The sequence below is a fragment of the Gymnoscopelus microlampas genome, assembly GCF_963454915.1.
Source record: "Gymnoscopelus microlampas genome assembly, chromosome: 12".
In the NCBI taxonomy this organism is placed as follows: domain Eukaryota; kingdom Metazoa; phylum Chordata; class Actinopteri; order Myctophiformes; family Myctophidae; genus Gymnoscopelus; species Gymnoscopelus microlampas.
Window position 1 is genome coordinate 20,887,238 of NC_139949.1, and position 22,796 is coordinate 20,910,033.

The 22,796-nt window shown below is 43.5% G+C and overlaps 1 protein-coding gene and 1 pseudogene across 2 annotated transcripts in view; one reads left to right on the forward strand and one right to left on the reverse strand.

The window, feature by feature from the left end:
• The window catches only part of capn5b (calpain 5b), a gene marked incomplete at both ends in the record, with an annotated part of 34,646 nt that overhangs the window by 6,298 nt on the left and 5,552 nt on the right, over window positions 1-22,796 (forward strand). Inside the window, 7 exons of the mRNA XM_084074891.1 lie at window positions 6,213-6,344; window positions 12,371-12,579; window positions 13,101-13,293; window positions 15,038-15,231; window positions 19,421-19,498; window positions 19,946-20,141; window positions 20,815-20,937. Of these exons, the coding sequence (XP_083931017.1) occupies window positions 6,213-6,344; window positions 12,371-12,579; window positions 13,101-13,293; window positions 15,038-15,231; window positions 19,421-19,498; window positions 19,946-20,141; window positions 20,815-20,937 (1,125 nt within the window). The remainder of the gene's footprint in view (window positions 1-6,212; window positions 6,345-12,370; window positions 12,580-13,100; window positions 13,294-15,037; window positions 15,232-19,420; window positions 19,499-19,945; window positions 20,142-20,814; window positions 20,938-22,796) is intronic.
• LOC311056733 (olfactory marker protein-like) lies at window positions 9,854-10,290 on the reverse strand (annotated as a pseudogene). The gene has a single exon. The product of its transcript is annotated as an olfactory marker protein-like (transcript).

A 22,796-nucleotide genomic window follows, 5' to 3' on the forward strand; every position in this document is an offset into this window, starting at 1 on the left:
CGGTGGTCAGGGTCTCAGCATGGCATAAATTATTAGGTTCCGCCGGCAGCAGCCACGATATTCACATTACCTCAGTGTCCGTAGGCCCGGGCATGGATCAATACTCTATTACACTTCCACCTGAGTCGATCCGCAGCCCTGGGCCAGGGGGAAGGAGCCTGGAGTTGTATTCAGAGCCCAGAAATCAATGATAATGCTGAGGGGGGGAAAAAGAGATCTTAACTCTGCTCACGTAATGTAATCTAGCGTACTTACTGAGACGCGCATGCAGCCGTTCTCTCTGACAAGTACGCGAAGACTTCGAATGAGCGCACAGTCACACATGAGCCATGCAGGGGCGGAGCTAGACTCTCAGCACAAAGGAGGCAGAGAACTCCTGAGGGGTCCCTCTGATAAAAATCGTTTAAAGATTCACAACTATCAAATAGCCAATATCCTATCATAAACACAAGCTGTCACTTATTGAGCCAAGCAAGCTGCAAAGATTGTCCTGAAGAACACGGAAAAGAAAACGGTTGCCCATGGTGATACAATGGACAAACCAAATACAGCACATGTCGCATGCATCGGTTGATAAATGGTCGAATGGTCCAGCATCCCCGCCGATGGACAGGGACAGGCCAGGCACTGTGACCCAGCAGCACCATGCTTTTATTACACAAGGATTAAATACCCAAGAGAGCTGACTATCTCAGCCTCCACAGGCAGTATGTTTGTCGTTAAGCCTTTGCCAACACTACCAACTCAGTGATAGATTCATCGAAATGAAATGCACATAAGAATTAAACGATGCAAGACGGACTATGGTGTGGTTGACATGAGTTGTGATTTTGTAGAACACTCTGTCTTGTTATGCAGTTGCAATCGAACACAAATTACCAATTTCTTATTGAGAAGAGCTTAGTTTTTGGCGAGAAACACTGCAAATACAAAGTTCTCCTTAAACTCCAAGGGCCCTATCTAAAAAGTGCATGGCGCAAATGCCTTGGGGGTGTGTTCAACTCAAATTTTGATAGATAGACGGCGGATACTGTGGGCGCAAACTAAGGCGTAATGCGCAAAGGGGTTGTACTTAATCTCTGAATTGTCATTTGTGTGTTTTGGGCTTAACATCAATTAAAACAATCTGTATTCCCATTCCCTTTAAGAGCTACAGTAGGTGTGCCTGCACATGGTGCATTGTAATTAAAATGACAGATTCGGCAAGACAGAGGAGATTTTCTGCGGAGGAAACAGATCAGCTCGCGCTTTAAGTGAAAGCATGCAACCATCTTCTACAGGAACAGGAGCGGCATTAATAATGTGATATAATGATATCAGGAGACAGGGGAAACAAAAGCTCTAGGCTCACTGAAACATCAAGTGGAAACGAGGGGTGAACCACCCACAGTGGCTGTGCTGCTGGTGGCATATTTTGGGCATGCAGTTTAGAATCGCGCTTTCCTCCTCCTCATTTATGTACAGAGACATCTGTGATATCTTGACATAGCAACTTAATAATCACATGCTCATTCTAAGTTAGGTTCTTTATTTAAACTACTGTACCTACAGTATGTCAGGGACACTGCACTTGACACTATACACTGTGTGTTGGAGCCCTGAAATGGATATTGATGATGACCTGTTACTGCTGCATGTTGAGCAGAGACAGATAGTGAAAGCCCAAGAGGCTATGAGTTCATTTCATTCTTACATGACAAGTGATATTTGTAAAAAAAAAAAAAAAATCTTTATCATCTTTATTCAAAAGGTTTTTCAATTAAACACATTTTCTATCAGCAATAAAGTGTAGTCTACTTATTGAAATAGACTGCATAAACCATAAAGTCTCTTCTCTCCTCACCGCTCTCATCTCTGTGTAAAGATGCACAGCAGCAGCTACTCTTCACTGTTTCCTTATTTCTTATTATCCCCACCAGGCTGTTCCGGCCGGGGGCAGGGATTATGTTTTCGCTCCAGTCCGTTTGTCCGTGTGCGCAGTGTGTCAGTAGGCCAGAGAAGAAGCCTCAAGGTTGCGTTATAACAGGGCTCTTCACATTTTGGCCTATAACTCTTGAACCGTAGGTCGTACATAATCTTTTTTCTGGATTCCCTTGATAATGACTCAACTCCTATTGTAGGCCGCACCCATTTTCGCCTGACATATTTTTTTGTTTTTTGGTAAAACACAGTTTTTGATACTATTCATAAAAATGTTGTCAAAACTCACCCAAATGGGTAAACATTATCTCTGTAGTCATGTGATCAAGATCTATCTGTTACACTTTTCAGATTCTATTCCGATTGGCGAAAGGTTTACGGGAGGGGCATTGTGCACAAAATTCAAAAAACCCAATTGCTTTCTGACTTATCAATGTGCCAACAATGTGCCTGGTCAGACATACTTACACAACGTGGGCACTGGGCATGAAAATTACAACAGCATCGGTTTTAAAGTGGCAATGACAATTGCGCTACACTTTGTGCCTATTCGTGCCGGGTGTAAGATAGGTCCTTTAACAGACAAAGTATAGGGGCTCCCCAGTGGATCACTGAGTAAGCGTGCATACAATATAAAAATAAGGCTATAGTCCTTCTTGCAGCTGTCCTCAGTTTGAAATTGGAATCCTACCCGAGGCGCATTACAGCATGTCATCCCTTCTTCTGTCCCTCTGTTCCTGCCTCACTCTCACTGTAACTATCTGGGAAAAAAGCATAAAAATGGCACACAAAAAAAGACATAGTAGATACGGTAGTCTACAATATTAAAAGGCCTATTCTAAGATAAAGTTGACACAGCGATTTGGCGAGGGAGTAGCGACAGACGCAGCTGTGTATAACTTGATAAAATAAGCAACACAAGCTCAGATCAATATCAGGTTATAAAGAAATCAAACTATATATCCATGTTTCCATGTTTTATAGTATTGAAGATATACGTATATTGTGTTTTCTTTGCTTGGTACATCATCATTGAAAAAGTATTATGAATATAATGAAAAGTTAACAAACAAAAACCCCTATAGGGCTCCTGGTGGGCCGTTTGGCCTGGGGAGCTTGCGCCCTTTGCCAGTGTTGGCAAAAGGGCGCAAGATACATTTGATGTCTCTCTGGGAGCCAAACTTACAAAAATGCAGTATGAATTAACCACTTAAGCCCTATTTTTAAAAAAGAACAGTGAAAATGGCGGATCTACAAGCTCACAACGCCTCATCGAAATCTTTATTTTTGTTTTTCTTTGTTGAAAATCTTTAGAAATAATTGTACAAAACAATCGTAGGAAACGTAAAACAATTGATATTTATTCACGACCCATAAAAATGGGTCATCGCACTGGCATATGCACACAAACACACATGCATGTTGCTATGTGACTCGTGTGCTGGGGTGGGCGACCACGGTCACAGACGCTGTCCCCAGGGAGCTCTGCAGTGGCTGGCTTTGGCCTCTGATTCTAAGTTTGCTTTTGCAGCAAACAGCCTTTTGCAGAGTCAGCACATTCCTGACCTTGGCGTTGTCCACTGTGTGTGTGTGTGTGTGTGTGTGTGTGTGTGTGTGTGTGTGTGTGTGTGTGTGTGTGTGTGTGTGTGTGTGTGTGTGTGTGTGTGAGTGTGAGTGTGAGAGAGAATGCACATATCTGAGCATGCAGTTACCTTAACCTGTGTCTTTGCGTGTACACACACATACAGCACGCCACACAAGATGTTTACAGTAGTGCAGAATATTGATGTGTGTACAGTACAGTACTCACACACGCGCGTGCGGGCACACACACACACACACACACACACACACACACACACACACACACACACACACACACACACACACACACACACACACACACACACACACACACACACACACACACACACACAAGCACTTTGTCTCATCCGTGTCTGTTATCTACCTTTATTTGATTGAGCCATGCAAGTGTGTTTAGATAAAGAGCAGTTAAATGATTGGGTGCTTTCCGCTGTTTGGTGAGTAATAGCCGAGGTGCCCATCGACCCATCCTGGCCTGTCTAGCTCCCAGCCAGCCTCATCAAGTAGATGCATTATCCACACAGCACCATTCACACACTGAGACAAAGCTAAGCACATCCTTATGTGGGGCTGCAACTATCCATTATTTTCTAAGCAATTATTTATCAATTACTTTTTGGATTCATACATTTTTCCCCCCAGTATATTTCGTATTTTTTTGTATAGCAACAAATCAATTAACTACTTAAGCGTTGTTTTATACTTCGTCATAGTATAAAACAGCAGATCTACAAGCTAAAATATTTTCTAAATGGGGGTCCGCAGCCAATTTGGGGGTCCTTGACTTTTTGAGAGCCACTGTCACTCTGGTAATCTGGTAACGGGTTCTGCACTAAAGTATCAGACAACTACTGCGCTAATAGCACGAAAGACAAATTCACTGGGGTTCAGAAAACTATAAAGCACATTCAGTCTCAACCCAAGGGAAATGTTTATTGGTCTATATTACAGTGAGCTTAGCAACACACATGGGCCTAATTTTATTACAATCTTTTTTATTGTTTTGCTCCCGTGGGTTTTTATGGGGAGGGGATGGATGATACATGCTCTTGTACGTGTGTATATTCAGAATATATCAATCCAAAAAAACATAAAATAAACACTCTAAAAGGGTTAGTTGGCTATTAGTCAGCTCGACTGTCAAATGTGGTGAGATGTGTGGTAGGTCTGTCACAATTATGACTTAATTGCCTCATCGCAATTATTCGATATAATCGCAATTATTATGCATAATTGTCAGAATCGTTTGCATTCATCTGTGTAAATTAATCTGTTGAGAATTTGTCCTACATGTTCATAAAAAAGAATTAAACAGAAAAATTTGCAGATCAACAAGCTCACATGACATGTGAGCTTGTAGATTGGCTATCTCCGCTATAATTCTTTTTTTTTTTAAGTATAAAATAGTTTAGGCAATTGTACAATTGTATTTATTTTGATTATGGATACTCCTGTTTTTGTCATTCATTGTAGGTGTGGTCTATATAAGAGCACAGTGTTGGTTATACTGCCCATTTGTTGATTCGGAGGAAGGCCAACAGGCCGAAACATCAATCAAATAAATCACTGCACATGGAGCCAGAGTCTGCAACTTCTTTTTCTCCTTTTTAAAGTCCTGGTGAAATTAAATTTTATTTTGAAGTTTCAGTCTGAAACAGCCTTGCAACCTATCAGAAGGTCCCATCCCTTCAGGCTATGGAACGGTGGAATCTCTTTATCTGCAGCTGTGTGCTACAGAGGGCTATAGATAGTGTTTGTAGCCTGCCGGCCCTCGCTGCCCAAGGGAAGAGAGATGGCAGTGTGAAGCGTGTTTGATACTATGTTGCTTATTTCTAACCTATAATGTTTTCAGATACATATTTTAGTGTGCTGAAGTTCAAAATGACTAATGTACTACTGTCTGGACGTCATCTTGAATGAGATTCAAAACCGAGTAGCTCTGTAATTCAAATCCGGTGTGTTTGGAGGAATGTGAGCTATGGGAATCAAACTGGTGAATGAAATCAAGATTAATTTATATTCATAAGAGTCTATCTATGTCATCACACAGTACGTTTGCGTTCACATGAAGTAATTATAGGAGTAGTTCACCCCAAAAATTACATATTTTCTATCAATTGCACACCCCATGAAGCTTTTGTCACATTCCTGAGACATTGATGACCGGCAGAGTCTCCGGGCTACTGACCAGCCACCCCGTCATCAAATTATTGGCTTAGTAATGCGACAAAATAATACCGTTCCTGCTGCCCCTCATTGTCAGTCATCTCTTTGTATATTGAAGTTATTTGTCATATCTGCCCTGTGCAATTATTGTTTACAAAGCCTAACAGAAAATGTAATTTTTATTTAAATGTTCCAATGTTCAATGCCAAAAACACAATTAAATCGTTAATCGAAATTATTTGCATGACAATTAATGGCCACCTCCTAAAATGTCATCATCGTGACAGCCACTGTGTGGTGAAGTTGAGACTCTGCACTTGTGGTGAAGTTGAGACTCTGTGGTGCCACATTAATCTTCTCAGCACCTCCGAGACACCACTTATCAGCTAGCAGCTCACTCACTCCTTTATCTCTCTTTCTTCATATCTCCCTCTCTCCCTTTGTCCCACTCTCTGTCTGTCTATGCCTCTCTCCACTCTCTCTCACTCTCCAATCTCTTTGGTCTCACTCTGTGTCCCCAGGAGCTCTGTGAGGACCCTCATCTGTTTGTGGACGGCATCAGTGCACACGATCTGCATCAGGGACAGCTGGGGAACTGCTGGTTTGTGGCAGCGTGCTCTAGTCTGGCCTCCAGAGAGTCTCTGTGGCAGAAAGTAAGTGTGTGTGTGTGTGTGTGTGTGTGTGTGTGTGTGTGTGTGTGTGTGTGTGTGTGTGTGTGTGTGTGTGTGTGTGTGTGTGTGTGTGTGTGTATATATTACTATACTTGCGAGAGCCAAATAGCCCCACAAGTATAGTATAAATTGAGAAACAGACGTTGTAAGGACATTTTCACTGTCCCCACCAGAGAAATGGTTGTGGTTAGGCTTACCATTAGGAAAAGGTACAGTGGGGTTAGGGTTAGAATTAGACATAGAGGTTAGGTTTAGGGGTTAGGGTTGGAGTTATGGCTGATTTATACTGTTACACGGCGCTGTGGCGTGCCGAAAATAGCTGACCTACAATGTCAGATCGGCTATTTTCGGCTTCAGGGTGAGGGTTAAAAATAAAAATAAATGGCATTCATAAAATCAACATCCTAGAATGTTTATTTCCTCACAAGTATAGTAATACAAACGTGTGTGTGTGTGTGTGTGTGTGTGTGTGTGTGTGTGTGTGTGTGTGTGTGTGTGTGTGTGTGTGTGTGTGCGCGTGCGTGCATCCCAGTGTAGCTGTGTCACTGAGTCTACACATTGGCTCTCTTTGACCATGTTTGTCTTTTGAGCTCCATAATGTGGCACACAGATGTTTGGGTGTGAGGGTACAGTATGTGTGTAATAGCATTATGAACATGGAGTATTTAATTTGAATCATGTAAGGAGTAGGGACTTGAATCATGTAGGCATTAGACAAACATTTTTGGAATTGGTTTCATTTGATCTCTTTTTATGGTAATGGCTATTGAACCCGCAGTGTATTATTCATCTTGAACTGGCCTGAATTCAGGTATAACATGCACATTTTTCAGTTCAAGTTCAGGTGTGGGTTTGTCGTGGATAAGGTCAGTGAAAGGACCTGGCGGGGCGATTAATTAGCCAATGATATTGTGTAATCTCAAATCCTGAGCTTGTAGAATTCAGGTACCATTCAAAAGCCATGGGGCCCTTTTTTTCTTTTTTTGATTCACAAAACCCCAAACCCCTTTAAAAGTGGATACAACAGCATTACGTTCTTTTCAGACTAAACATGTACTAGCAATGAAATAGAGACCAACATATATGTTTAGTTGACCATTTCACCTCTGGTGATGAGTGAGGGACCATTAGGAACCATTATCTCAGTGTGAGAATCATAAGGAACACAGGCTCACCAGAGGACTCATTACAGCAGAAGTACACAGGTCTCCCTTGGGTCCCTTGAGTCTGTGAAATGGTCCGGCTCAAAGTAGACTCTCAAGTCCTAACGTTACTGTAATTGTAGATGCTGGCTTCTATCTGCCGGCTCACTGGCATCCATCTGCATCCATGTTTATTGTAAATGTATCTTAAGTGTTGACAGAAAAAATGGTGTTATATTACGCCCCCTTCTCTCTTTCACTTGACGCACACTCATAACCAAACAAAACCCTACAGTATGTCAGTCACTTCCGCTTTTTATGGCTTAGGTATTTTCATAGCAGTGCTTTATGGATGATATTTGAATGTCTGGCCCATTGTACAGGAAAACTGGCAGAACAAGACTCTATATTTTTGAGACCACCGCACCTGCAGTCAACCGTTACCAAAGGACAAAGAAGGGCGCAACAGTTTTCCCTGTTCCCTGGCCCATTGTACAGCAATTTGGTACAGTACACATACATTACCAAAATCGGTCTTCCTTCAAACTGTGCTAATCCCGCAATATGGTAAAGATTTTTAATAACCTCCCATCAGGAGATTGGCAAAAAAATATTTGACAATTTGGCCAATGTTTGACCAATATTTATAGTATAGTTTGTTGGTTACTTTTGATGCAGTAATGGTCTTTTTTTGGTTGAGAACCACTAATAGGCGACAGGTTCAACGTAATCAGACCCAGGGTACCGGTATGATATCTTTTGCTGTTTCTTTTCTTTTCTCTATCTGACACACACCCTGTCTGTTCCCTGTGTGACGTGATGTTGTTAGGGTGACCCCAGGGGAGGGACGGGGTTAGATGGTGGTCGCCGTGCAGATGTAATCGTTGGCCGCCTGTCGTTTCTCAGGGTCGAAGGGGGGGAAGATGGATGATGCAGTAGGAACTCACTACACATTCTGCCGTGCACACACACACACACACACACATACACACATACACACACACACACATGCGCACGCACGCACGCACGCACGCACACACGCACACACACACACACACACACACACACACACACACACACACTTGTGACTCTCACGTGAGATATGTATTAAGTCCTTCAAGGCTGGCTGTGCATCAAACCGAGACTAGCAAGATTAACACTTTTGCTCTCATTCAAGCCCAAGGAAGCTTTATCCAAGTCCATACTCCATGTCCTAGATTAAAATTGGCTCAAGGGAGGACCGGCCGGCAGGCGGGCGGAACACGCCGTCACGCTCATGTGCCTATGACTAAGCCATAACCATATAAGGAGTTCCCAATGCAGCTACGCCCAAATATGAAGTGTGTTGTCTAACATCAATGTGACGTCATGGCATCAGGCGCAAACAAATCACTCAGCTCCATATATGGGCACAAAAGCGGGCATGCCCATATATGTGTGTGCATACTGATGACATCAGGGATATCCATATATGGGCATAAAAGGGACAAGGACTGACAGATACAGAGATCTCCATATAAGGGCCTATTGGTCGGATCGGCGGAGCAACGTGGGTGTGAGGGCCGAATCTCAAAAATGTGTACAAAAACAAAAATTGTAGTTTGATACACATTTAAAGAGTGATGGATTTGGAGTACATATAGAACACTTACAAATAATAGATTCAAATTAAACAATGTAATCAATGTAATTTATTACCCAAGTTATAAATGCTACTGCGGCACAAAAATGTTGTCCAGTATTTTATTGAGCATTTGCCAAATGTCAAATTTATATACATTTCATTCACCTTTTTTGGAGATCATTGACTGAAATAGGTTATATTGCAGTGAGTGATTAGTTCTTTGATTCTTTTACTTTCTTCAGCCTATAGCACAGCCATGTACATACTGTAGGTATGGCTGTGCTGGAAAAGGCACCCAGGCCACTACAAATGCAGCTTTAACCTAAACCTCTGGTCTACATCAACAACTGACAGCACATTATAACTCAAAACAAGCAAATTGACAGTCTGTTGAAGAATCACGATTATTTCAAACTTTTGCTTGGATTACGATTATTGAATTTCTTTTTTTTCTTGGTGAAAATAGTAGAACTACAAAATCGCGACGTATCGCGACACATTGTGAGCTTGTACATCGGCTATTTTTACTATGTTTGTATGCCATCATTGTACAACGAAGAAAATACAGAGTTAAGTGGTTAATCCGACTAATCAATTTAGTTGATCATTTAAAAAAAACTATAATTTTTTTTCGTGTCGATTCATTGATATATGAGATTTATAAGATTTTTTAAAAAACTTTTAATTCGGTTAATTGGCCATAATGGCCAGCCTTAAATTGGACCTCAGTGCATACTGTACCTGTCTGGTTGTTGATCTCCAACTCTCAGCTGGCCACCGTAAAGGTGATGGTGCAGTCCGCCCTCGGAGGCAAACAGGAAGTATATAATCTCCCTCATCTTAGCCAGTTCCTGCATGTCGGCCTCGTAACACTGGCAAGGCGCATCTCGTCTGTCGCTCTCCGCCCTCCATAAGACCCCCGGAGGCTCCAGTAGCTGCCGAGCCATCAGGTGGGTCAGGTCCGGCGTCCACCCCCCAGTGCGAGACACGGAGGGCCTGCTGCGAGAAGTCCAGCCGGTAGACGGCCTTGTTGGGCTGCAGCAGGTGCTCGCGTTCCTGTCCCCGCTCTCTGTCCCCGCTGCTGCAGAGACTGCACCCGCATGCGCATCACCTCCATCAGCTGGGTGTCAATCCAGAAAGACATCTTCAAGTCGGCAGACATGGCGTTCTAATGTCACTCTTCAGGGGACTAACTAGGTCAACGGCAAACGCAAGGCTGGATTAAAGCACAATCTGCTGCAGCTGAGTATCTTGACTCTCACTCTCATTCTCTCTCTCTCTCTCTCTCTCTCTCTCTCTCTCTCTCTTTCTTGCTTCCCTTTCCGTGCCTTGATTTCTCTAACTCGTGTCTTTTCACTTTCTTCTTTTCTATTCTTTCTGTTCTGTTTTTGTTCCCTCAGTCTCAGACCTGCTAAGTTAGACACAACCAGGTCTGTGCACAACTTTGCAGCATTAGTACATTTTTTTCAATTTCCTGAAAAGTAACAGTTTTAGACATATACAAGGTTTCCAAAGAACAGCGACGAACTGTGCCAAGGGGTTTGTTACAGCACAAGGGTCAGTCAAGGCAGTTGTGGAATAGCAAGACTGTGCAGTTTGAGTTTGCATTAGCGCTAACTGACAGGTGAGTGGCAGGTGAGAGGTAGAGGCTCGGGCAGGGTAGATCGGCACTTTTCGCCATTTGTCGTACAAAGAATTATATAGGGATTAAGTCGTTAAGAATATACCCCCCCTCTTGTTTTACCAATCGAACCCTAGGAATACCGTACTCCCAGTGGTCCCTGTTCTTGGAGTCTGCGGGGTCCGTGTCAGTGAGGGATTGTCTCGTCTGCCATTTCTGTTTCTGGCAAGCTGCCAGGTCAGCTAGTACAGACGACTGCTCTCACAGAACTTCAACTGCGGGTTCAACAATCAAAACACAAATAGATGGATTCCTCCATTTTCTTCTGGACTCTCACAGTTCAAAGCCCTAAAGAGAGTACTGCAAGGGACTGTGGTGCCGTGCTTTTGTTTCATTTTTTTTCTTTCTGGATCTTTCTGGTAATCTCGTTGAGAGCATTCTCAAGTGAGACCTGGCCAGACAGCAATCGCAATCCATGTGCATTACTTCCGATAAGTCAGTGTAGAGCAGTGCTTCTCAAAGTGGGGTCCAGGGACCCCCAGGGTACCTTAGAGGTTCCAAATCAACAAATCGATTAACCACTTAATTTTATACTTCATTTCATGCAAAAACTGTGAAAATATCTGCCGTTGTGCTAATTTCTGAGCATTTTTTAAAATGTGCAAAATATGAAGTTGAGTGGTTAAAGGGGCTATTACTACTTACTGCGTCACCTATTAGCCAGCTGTCCAAGAGACCCAGACTCCATCCATCAGCAGAATGTTGTTTCCTGCAGAGCCACTTGACAAGAACCACTAAAACCATTTAGTCCACTCACCTCCTGATCTCCAAGGGCATCCAGCCACTCAACTTTGCAGACGCTTTCATTTTTTATGTTTTCATAATGACACGTTATGTTTATACTGATGGATGTTTTAGCAAAACTCAGAGACTTGGTGAAATGGGAGTCGCTTGAGGATGACTTTCATGGAGTGAAAGTGCCAGTGCGCGCTTCATTGTGTAATCCTAATAATTGTACTTCATGATATTTCAATATTTCACAGTTTTGCAATTCGCATTGTCATAGTCATAGTAAGAGACCAAATACTGAAGCACTCGAAGCAGCAAGGTCTTATACAATACCGTAACTCAGTGGTTCCCAAACGGTGTGCCGTGAGGCAAGTCCAGGTGTGCCTTGGGATTTTGTAACAACCACACATTATTATTGCAATATAAAACTATAGAAAAAGGTATCGTTTTGATGTTACACGTTGTGAAAGTATAAACTTTTTATTTGGTATTATTTAAAAAATAAATGATATGAATACAGGTGTGCCATGAGTTTTTGATTTCCCCCTAGGTGTGCCTTGGGCACAAAAAGTGTGACTGCTGTAACTATTGCAATATGTCTATCTGCATGTCCACTGTATGTGTGCAGTAGGTGGAAGTTGAATTTGTGTGTGAATGTGAATTACACCTTTGGCACTGTTAGACACAGTGAAAGACTGTCACGCTGTGACAATGGCTGTTTGTTACTCTCGGGTTATTAAGACGGCCTGACACAGCTTCTTCCCTTCTGTTCCTCTTCATCTTCCTCTACCTCTCCTTCCACCTCCTCTGCCCTCCCTTCTTCCCTCGACAGGTCATCCCTGACTGGAAGGAGCAGGAATGGGACGATGAGAAGCCAGAGTCCTACGCTGGCATCTTCCACTTCCGCTTCTGGCGTTTCGGGGAGTGGGTGGATGTGGTGATTGACGACCGACTGCCCACAGTGGACAACCAGTTGGTGTATTGTCACTCAGACGACAGTAATGAGTTCTGGAGTGCCCTGGTCGAGAAGGCTTATGCCAAGTTAGTAGTGCCAACACGTACACAAAATCTCCATTTGAATAAGTAGAAGACAGTGTTAGAGCAATCATTGCAAACGCCCAACTACTAAAGATGTTTTAGCAAAATTATGACTAAAAACTAATTATGAATACTCTTGTTACTATAATTGTGCACGTGTCGCTTTTTCATGTACTTTTTTTGAGTACATTCTAAAATCAGTACGTCTTTGATTCAAGTAGAGTATTTTGGAAAGGCAATAATTACAGAATGGCCTACAATTGTGCTGTTATGCCACATTCAGGCAGATATTCCATTTAAATTTGCTTTGAACCTCTTTTCCCTCATACATCAATGACAAAGATTTCTTATAAGGAAAAGATGGTCAGCACTTTGGAGAGCATAAATTGGAGATGTACTGTTCAGATCGCCGTGCTACGACACATTGTGAGCTTGTAGATTGGCTATTTTCGGTACACAACGCCAGCACAGAACTGCTGTGAGTATAAATCAGTTTTATAAGCCGGGCCCTTCCTTTCCTGCAGGGTGTATGGCTGCTACGAGGCCTTGGATGGAGGCAACACGGCCGACGCGCTGGTGGACTTCACAGGGGGAGTGTCGGAGCCCGTGGACCTGTTAGAGGGCCAGGCGGCCACAGACGAGGTGGCCCGCAACCAGCTGTTTGAAAGAGTCCTCAAGGTCCACAACAGAGATGGTCTCATTAGCTGCTCCATCAGAGTGAGTGCCAGTGAACAATACTTGTCGGTGCATCTGAAAATAGCTGATGTGGATTGGCTATTTTCTCTTAAATATTCCACTGCAGTCAAATATTTGCAAATATTTTGCATGGACCAATTTTTTTTTTTAAACTGCACAAACAAAAAAAGATGGATTGGAGTTTCATGATGGCTACAGGGCAATATCATGAATACAGATTAACGTCTTACCTCACATCTTATGCAAGATGTGAAGCCAGAACAGTGTATATTGGCCTAGTGATTTTACCGTCTTAATATAAATCATATACTGTACTTCAGTTTTTGTAATTATTGTCATGTCTACATGCCAGCCTGTCCCTCCCTGTGTTAATTATCTCGTAATCCAACAACTCCATTCATCTATCTGAGCGCGTACTCATCTGGCAAGTGAGTCTGACCTTTTGATTGTCTCTAGTATTGTGTGTCCATTCCCAGAATACAATAGTCGAGTCAACCAATTCATAATACAGCCATTGTTATTCCAAATCGAGTGCAACACAGTTGTTGGGTGTTCCGTCTCCTTTATATGCATGAGTTTATACCTCGGTGAACCCATTTCTAAACAGTGGCAGCAAGACTGTTGGCTACATGTTGAGCATCCTAAATAAAAATGCAGCCTCTCTCCTTGGCTCTCATTTCTTCATCTGGCACACACAGGGATATGTCTTGTAGGGGCACTATTTTTGTGGGTTGCGAGTAAATATCCCCTTTATTTTGTTTACAACATTTTTCGTGAAAAAATCTAATCATTTCCATTAAATATTGTTTTTAAAAGGTTAAGAAGTAGTGAAAATTGCAGATCTACAAGCTCTTAATGTGGCTCAAAGCGACATGTTGTGAGCTTGTAGACCTGCTTAGACCTTTGTTTTACCGCATGGATTCGAACCGTGTTCTCCCACGTGGGAAACCAAACATCTACCACCCAGCCAAAGGGTGGACATGGGAGATATTAGACTTCTATGTTTCAGGCAGGTCTGCTCTGCCTCTGCTACAGGCTTCTTCTACTGGTGTGCTTATTTTCACCCTGGATACAACTGTCAGTTTAGAGATGAATGTATGGAAACTCTTCAAGCTATTGGATGGGAGATGGACCAACGAGAGAATACATAAATCATTCTTTGCTCTAGTCTAGAGTCTAGTATCAGGGTTGTGTGGTTGTCAATCTTTTGTTGTGGGGTTTGTCTGTTTAGAAATTCAATAGCCCCCGAAAGACAGCAGTGCATTTTTGATTCTTAGCACATTCTTCCCTTTATTTCATCTCCCCTATCACTCACTGGTTTCATAACAAGCAGTGGAACAATCATGTATTGAGCAGGGAATTCTCAATGCTCCGTTTCAAGGCCTGTGTTTGGACAGACACCATGTTTAGCATGCTAGACCATTGCTGGTATATTTGCCTGTGGCTGCATGTCTGTCTGTCTGTCTGTCTGTCTGTCTGTCTGTCTGTCTGTCTGTCTGTCTGTCTGTCTGTATGTCATGAAAAGCCGATTTGTCAGGAGAATACTACATGACCTCTGTGATGAAATGCATCATGTAGGACAGAAGGGGATTGAACACATTATTTGATCGTACAACTAATTTTCTGATAACGTGGCCCGATGACTCACTTCGTCCTTCACCTAATGGCGGCTCTGTTACTTTTGAGTGTTGATAGCTGTGTGATATTAATTTGTTATGGAATCATGCACACGGCAACCAAATTAATTCCCTTTGGTTTTCTGCAGGCAACCACAGTGGAGGACATGGAGGCACGGTTAGACTGTGGCCTGGTGAAAGGCCATGCGTACGCCGTGACCGATGTAAAGAAGGTGCGTTTGGGCCATGGACTGCTAGCCTTCTTCAAGTCGGAGAAGCTGCAAATGATCCGCATGAGGAACCCCTGGGGAGAGAAGGAGTGGAGCGGTCCATGGAGTGACAGGTAAACCCAGAGACCACACCTCCTAATATGAACCACAGGTGTACAGATGACATGTGACATATAAAGAAATTGCCTTTGTTTTTGTCACACAATGTGCTGCTTACAATGTCCAATTCAATTAACCACTTAACCTATTTGACCTGAGGCCGATTCTAAAAACGCCTTCTAAATCCTGACAATCCTGAAAAAAAAAGTTTCTATATACTGTACATCAGGAACCCCAAAAGGGGTTGAAAGGTAAATAGGGGTTCCCGCCCAAAATGATTGAATGGGGTCCCCCAGGGCTCTATACTGTAGCTCTTTTTTTCCCTCCACACTAAATCTGTTTGCCAAAACTAGTAGATCTATAATCTCACAATGTGTCGCAATGTGATGGATTGTGCCCATGAGCAGGGACTCTAGGGTTCATGTGTGTACGTACATGTCTGTCTGCCAGATATATTCGTCAACCTGAAGCCAAAATCAATTTACTGAATGTATCCAATTGTGCAGTTGTGTATGCAATAGCTTGTCTTTGTGGACCTAGAAAAAAGCATATGATAGGGTGCCAAGAGAGGAAGTGTGGTATCGCATGAGGAAGTCGGGTGTGGCAGAGAAGTATGTCAGGATGGTGCAGGATATATGAGGACAGCATGGCAGCGGTGAGGAGTGACGGATGGGTTCAAGGTTGGTGTGGGCCTGCATCAAGGACTGGCACTGAGCCCTTTCTTGTTTGCATTGGTTATGGACAGAACCATGGACTATGTATGTTCGTGGACGACATTGTGTAGTGAGACGAGGGAACAGGTTGAAGAGAGCCTAGAAAGGTGGGTGCGTGCACTATAGAGAGAAGAGGGATGAAAATCAGCAGGAATCTGTGTGCCTAAACGAGAGAGAGAGAGCAGTGGAACAGTGAGGATGCAGGAAGGAGTAGAGGTGTGTCACAGAGGGCCGGCGGGGGGCTCGTTGGATCCGGGTTGGCGAGGCGTACGCGGCGGTGCCGTCCCCGGGTCCGTGGGTCTTTCCCCGGGCTAACTGTGCCCGAAAAAACCTGGAGTTTTTGTCAGAAAATGTGAAAAGTCTTTCAAGTGGCAAAGGTGAAGGAGTTTAAATACCTGGGGTCAACTATCCAAATGAATGGGGAGTGTGGAAGAGAGGTAAAAAGGAGAGCGCAGGCAGGGTGGAACAGATGGAGGAAAGTGTCAGGAGTGATTTGTGACAGAAGGGTACCTGTAAGAGTGAGAGGGAAAATGTATAGGATGGTAGTGAGACCAGCCATGCTGTACGGCTTGGAAACGTTGGCACTGACGAAACGACAGGAGGCGGAGCTGGAGGTGGAAGAATTTAGGATGCTGCGATTCTCATTAGTAGGAACAAGGAAGGACATGATCAGAAATGACTACTTTAGAGGGTCAGCCCAGGTTATAAGGTTTGGGGATAAAACAAGAGAGGCGAGGTTGAGATGGTTTGGACATGTTGCAGAGGGGGGATGAAAGATGAGGGGTACACTGGGAGAAGGATGCTGAAGATGGAACTGCCAGGTAAGAGGAGAAGAGGATAGGAGGCCAAAGAGGAGGTTTATGGATGCAGTGAGAGACGACATGCAGGTGGCCGGAGTCACAGAGGAAGACGCGGAAAACAGAACCAGATGGAAACTGGTGATTTGCTGTGGTGACCCTGATGGGTATTAGCCGAAAGAAGAAGAATAAAGAAGATCCGATTGTGCAGTTGCATCTTTTACAAAGTGAACAGTGAATTGTGCCGGTTTGATTGTTTTACCACAGTATAATCACAGCCTTTTAAAATTAACAGGGTTGACAACATTTCGCTCTAAATGCAAATTGCCATCATAACATATCAATTGGTGCCTTGCATGTTTTTCAGGAGAGGTATCATAAAATGAACCATGGAGATGTATGCGAAACCTTAGAATATAATAAATTGTGTTCAAGTCACAATCTGAAACTAAAATTATATGTTTCATGCTGAACTGATAGCTAAAATGTGATTGGAAACATTTGAGGATGCCACACAAAGTGGATTTATGACAATAGCAAGAGGCAGCATTTGAATCAGTATTAAAGTAGCCTCGGAACCAAAGTGACCTTAAACAAAAAAGGCAGTGGTGTGTTCTAGGTTTTTTCGGAGGGTATACGATAATTATTCCCTGCATAATATGCGCGATACGCTAACGCGTTTTCAATGGACGAAGGTGGTTGGTTAGTGGTTAGTAGACTGTATATGCTTTTTTCCCAAAAATTCTGTACTGTATACGCCGTATACAGCGTAACACGGTAGAACACACCACTGAAAAAAGGCATACAGTTGAGTAATGGCCTATTAATGGCAAAATGCATAAGCAGCAAAGCAACAAAATGGTACAAAAACTAAATCAGACCACCTTCAATACATTTTGCTATAACGGGTTATTGTAAAGGTTTCAGTCTTTAAATTCTAAGCAATATCATGGAGACAGCACAGCTCAAATCAGGTGCCATATCCCTGCCTATTCACAGTCATAATGGCCCCCTACGGAGCACCCAGACAGTCTACATGGAGCTGCTTAAAGCTTCCGATCACGTCTATGTGAATCAAAATGACTTGTCCACACAAGTGGCCTTTTAATCAGACGGCAAGCTTTTCTGAAAAGAAATGAATTAGAGTGTGCCCTATGCTCGGAACATCATCTTCCCTACCTCCCTCCATCCCTCCTTATTCCATCCCTATACCCCTGATGAACATAGAAGAGATTGAAATGAGGCGATAGCTGCACTACCTCTTCCCCCGCATCACTGTGTGTTTCCATATTGTTAGATGCCCTGCTCATTGAAACGAGCTGGAATGGGTAATGCTGGCTTATAATGGAACCTAAATTATAGATGAGACCAAGAGAGACAAATGTTATTAAAGAGCAGGGAGTTCTCTCTTTCTCTCTCTCTCTCTCTCTCTCTCTCTCTCTCTCTCTCTCTCTCTCTCTCTCTCTCTCTCTTTGATTTATCTAATCACACAGTATATTTTGACTTGTCTCCTCTTTGTTTTATATAGTCTTATGTTTTGGTCTATATTTGTTTTGTTTTGTCTTGCCTAATCCTATTTGGTTCGATATATTTTTTTAAATATTGATTAGTCATATGTTTTGATTTGTTGTGGCCAGTATAGAATCCCGTCTACCAGTGACATCATCGATAGGGAATCCAAGCTAATAGAAACTGCAGGCTTTCTAAAGTCGCGATGCAATAATAGAAGCCATTGTTTTCGTGTTAATACAAATCTAAATAAAAAATGTGAAATCTTGTTGGAAAAAAAATCCTGCCTTCTGGACTGTCCGCAGTTCTCCTATGAGACACAGACCGAGTAGTTTTACATTTTTATTTTTTTTACCATTTTATCATGAGCATTAGTGAGGACCAATTATATGAAGATAGGTTGAAAATGGGTGAAGTCGTCCTTTAAGTCCTTTTTAAATTATATAGTATTTTCTTTAATCAAGTGTTTTAAAATGCGTATTCTCTCTCTCTCTCTCTCCATCTCAGTTTTTCTCTCACACTATCTTTCTCGCTCAATCACTCTGTCTATTTTGCTCAGCGTCTTTGCCAGCTGAATAATTTATTCACAATTTTATTAAGAATTGTGACTGCGTGGATTCTGATTGACTGTCAAGAGGTGCAGGCTTGTCAGTGAATTATAAACGGGTAGCTTATACATCCTACAGTATGTATGCTCATTTCCCCTGGCCAATGAGGGAAATGTCAATTCCCTAGAATTACTGTACTTTGAGGCATGGCATGGCATGGCATGGCATGGCATGGCATGGCAAGGCAAGGCAAGGCAAGGCAAGGCAAGGCAAGGCAAGGCAAGTTTATTTGTATTTCAACAACAAGGCAATTCAAAGTGCCTTGAAATAAACAAACACAAAGGATGCTTTAATTGACAATTTAATCCACCGATTCTCATCTGTCCAAGCCTTCAGTGGTGAAGATTGTTTTGTTTTCCTTGTCTGTAGACATTTAACTGTGTGTGTGTGTGTGTGTGTGTGTGTGTGTGTGTGTGTGTGTGTGTGTGTGTGTGTGTGTGTGTGTGTGTGTGTGTGTGTGTGTGTGTGTGTGTGTGTGTGTGTGTGTGTGTGTGTGTGTGTGTGTGTGTGTGTGTGTGTGTGTGTGTGTGTGTGTGTGTGTGTGTGTGCGCGTGCGTGCGTGCGTGCGCTTTTCAGCTCAGAGGAGTGGAACAAAGTGAGCAAGAGTGAGAGAGAGAAGCTGGGCGTCACCGTGCAAGACGATGGCGAGTTCTGGTAAGAACCCTACTTAACCCCGCCGGTCTCATCCCATAGCTCATAGGTTCCCACCTCTGGTAAGAACCCTACTTAACCCCGCCTGTCTCATCCCATAGCTCATAGGTTCCCACCTCTGGTAAGAACCCTACTTAACCCCGCCTGTCTCATCCCATAGCTCATAGGTTCCCACCTCTGGTAAGAACCCTACTTAAACCCGCCTGTCTCATCCCATAGCTCATAGGTTCCCACCTCGTCACAAATTAAACCCCATCGGGGATCTCATCCTTCCTTCATTTCATTTTCTGTCTCTTTCTCTCTTCTATCTCTCTCCTTCATTCACACGTGCAGTATACCCTCCCCCCCCTCCCTCCCTCCCCCGGTAGAGTTCTTTCTTCACCTCTGTTGGTATATCTGCACTCTGTTCGCTCCTCCTCCACTGTCCTCTCCTCTCCCGCCTCCACCCAGGATGACCTTCGACGACTTCAGCCAGTACTTCACCGACCTCATCTTGTGTCGCCTCATCAACACCTCCTACCTGAGCATCCACAAGACCTGGGAGGAGGAGGTCATGAAGGGGTCCTGGGTCCACCGCCAGGACCCGCTCCGCAACCGGGCCGGAGGCTGCATCAACCACAAGGTCACGTTCCTGCAGAACCCACAGGTTAGTGCAGTGGGTTCTCAAACTTCTTCATGTCAAGGACCGCCCAAAATGATGTATATTTTGCCACGGAAAATGTTTTGTGCCAGGGACCCCCAGAAGAGAAGATGCATGTTTAATTTTTTTTTTTTAATTATGCAACATTTCCCAAACAGTTTCGATATTTTTTATTTAAAAAATAGCAGATGTACAAGCTCGCAGCGTGGCACGAAGTGACGCACTGTGAGCTTGTAGATCTTTTTGAATAGCCAACATATAAATGGATAAAGTAAGTGGTTAAAATGATTGTGATGCTATGTTAACTACATTAGCTGGGGACCCCCTGAGGGGGGTCTGCTGTAGGGATGCGCGGGTCTACCCGTAACCTGGTTAGTTGACACGTGTGTTGGGTGGCGTCGGGTAATTAGCTTCAGATGCAATTATCGCGGATGCTGTAGTCGGGAGGGTCAACCCCGCCCCGACCACAATAAAATGAATTGAACGGGTTGGGTTCGGCCGCGAGTCGGGTTAGTGGCAGAGGCACTAGTCCGATGAAAAATCCTGATTGTTAATTTTACGGGTCCATTTGGTTACATTTGTGCAGAGTTACAAATGGATTTGACTGTGTGTGTGAGGGGGGATGCGTGCCTGCGTTTCAGATGTGTGTGACATTTTATCTCTCTCCTCGTCTGTCTAGATTGTGTTCGATGTGAAGAAGGTGGAGGATGAGGTTCTGATCTGCTTACAGCAGAAAGAGAAGAGAGCCACGCCCAAAGAGGGGAAAGGAGAGAACCTGGCCATAGGCTTTGACATTCACCGGGTACGCACTCGCACACACGCGCGCGCACACACACACACACACACACACACACACACACACACACACACACACACACACACACACACACACACACACACACACACACACACACACACACACACACACACACACACACACACACACACACTTGTATCGACTTACTTTAGTAAAAGGGGACAACACACCAAATCACTTTTACTACTTTCTACTTATTCATAGAAATCACTGAAAAAACATTCCTGGTCATATTTTCTGTGTTGATCTGATCTGTAGCCACAATGTTGTTCACGGGCGTTCGGGTGGTGCTGCCGTAGAGTTCCTGCCCACCACCGTGGGAGACCGTTTGAACCGTTTGAATATTCCGCGGTGCATCCGGCTTGGCTAGAGAGAGGCTAAAACTGGGTGGAAATAATTCAAAAATGTAAAAGAAAGTAACTGCATTGCAGAACTAATGTAAAGACTGTCCTTCACATTGGGAAGGTGATTTCAAAGCAGTACAGGCGTGGGTTTGTCAGCAGCCATTCTATATTCACTGTTCCTGCCCATACATAATAGATTTCTCTCGGTTGGTGTAGATCTCAGGTCGTCTGGCTACAGTAGACGAGGGACTACAGTAGAAGTGGGAATTGGGAAATGCCGTTATGACTAAATTGGGAGAAGAAAAGAAACATTATTACAAAATGTTTTACACAGTCTCTGCACTACAGCGGTTCTCAAACGTATAGATTATAGAACTTATAGATCTGCTATTTTTTTATATCCAACATATAAATGGATAAAGTGGTTAAAATTAGTGTGATGCTACAGTATGTTAACTACTTTTGCTGGGGACCCCTGCTGGAACCCCCCCCCCCCCCCCCCAAGGAGCACTGGGGGTCCCCGGACCCCACTTTGAGAACTAATGCTGTACTATATAGTCTTGCTGGTGACTCTCAGGCAAGTGGAGATATTGCGACCGCTAGTGTATGTATGTGACTGTCTGCAGCAAACAACTTGGCCAGTCAGCATCATATTTCTTGTGCACACTGACAGCAGGCCAAAGACCTCAATTACCAAATATAAATAAGTTTGGGAGTTTTGTGAATTACTAATCGCAGAGTAATCAACCCTCCAGGCTATGGGATACACGAGGCCAGGAGCTGGAACGTGTGTGTGTGTGTGTGTGTGTGTGTGTGTGTGTGTGTGTGTGTGTGTGTGTGTGTGTGTGTGTGTGTGTGTGTGTGTGTGTGTGTGTGTGTGTGTGTGTGTGTGTGTGTGTGTGTGTGTGTGTGTGAGAGACTCCCTCAGTCACACAAACTTCGTTGTTGTGGAGCAGTGTTGGTCTTATTCGTGAAGTTTATAAAGATCACTATGTCTAGTCCTATTTTTGAACAGCCGAAACATCTTTTTATTATAAGAATGCCCTACAGTATATTGGATATGTCTATTCCAAGCCATGCTGGTACGTGACTGCTAGGCAAGTGCGATCACAACAATTGAGTTTTGCACAGGCATGCCCAGGTGGATGTAGAGTCTAGACAGAGGTCTGCTATTGCATCATTTCAGTCCGCGGGACCCCTAACAGAGTGTGGTCCGGTACGCTGCACCAAACAATTGTCATCAATACCCCAGACCAAGGGTCTTCAACAGGGGTCTGGGCCCCCTAGGGGGTCCTCAGAGTCACTTGTGGGGAACATTAGCTGAAAATAGCAGATCTACAAGCTCACAATGCCTCGCGCTGTGAGCTTGTAGATCTGCTATTTTTGGAGAGTCGTGTAGATGGAAAAGAGCAGACCAAGTACAGAGCCAATGGTCAAATTGACTAAATATTGAGGGTTTAAAAGGTTAACAGTCTGAAAATGCACATTAACATGAATCCA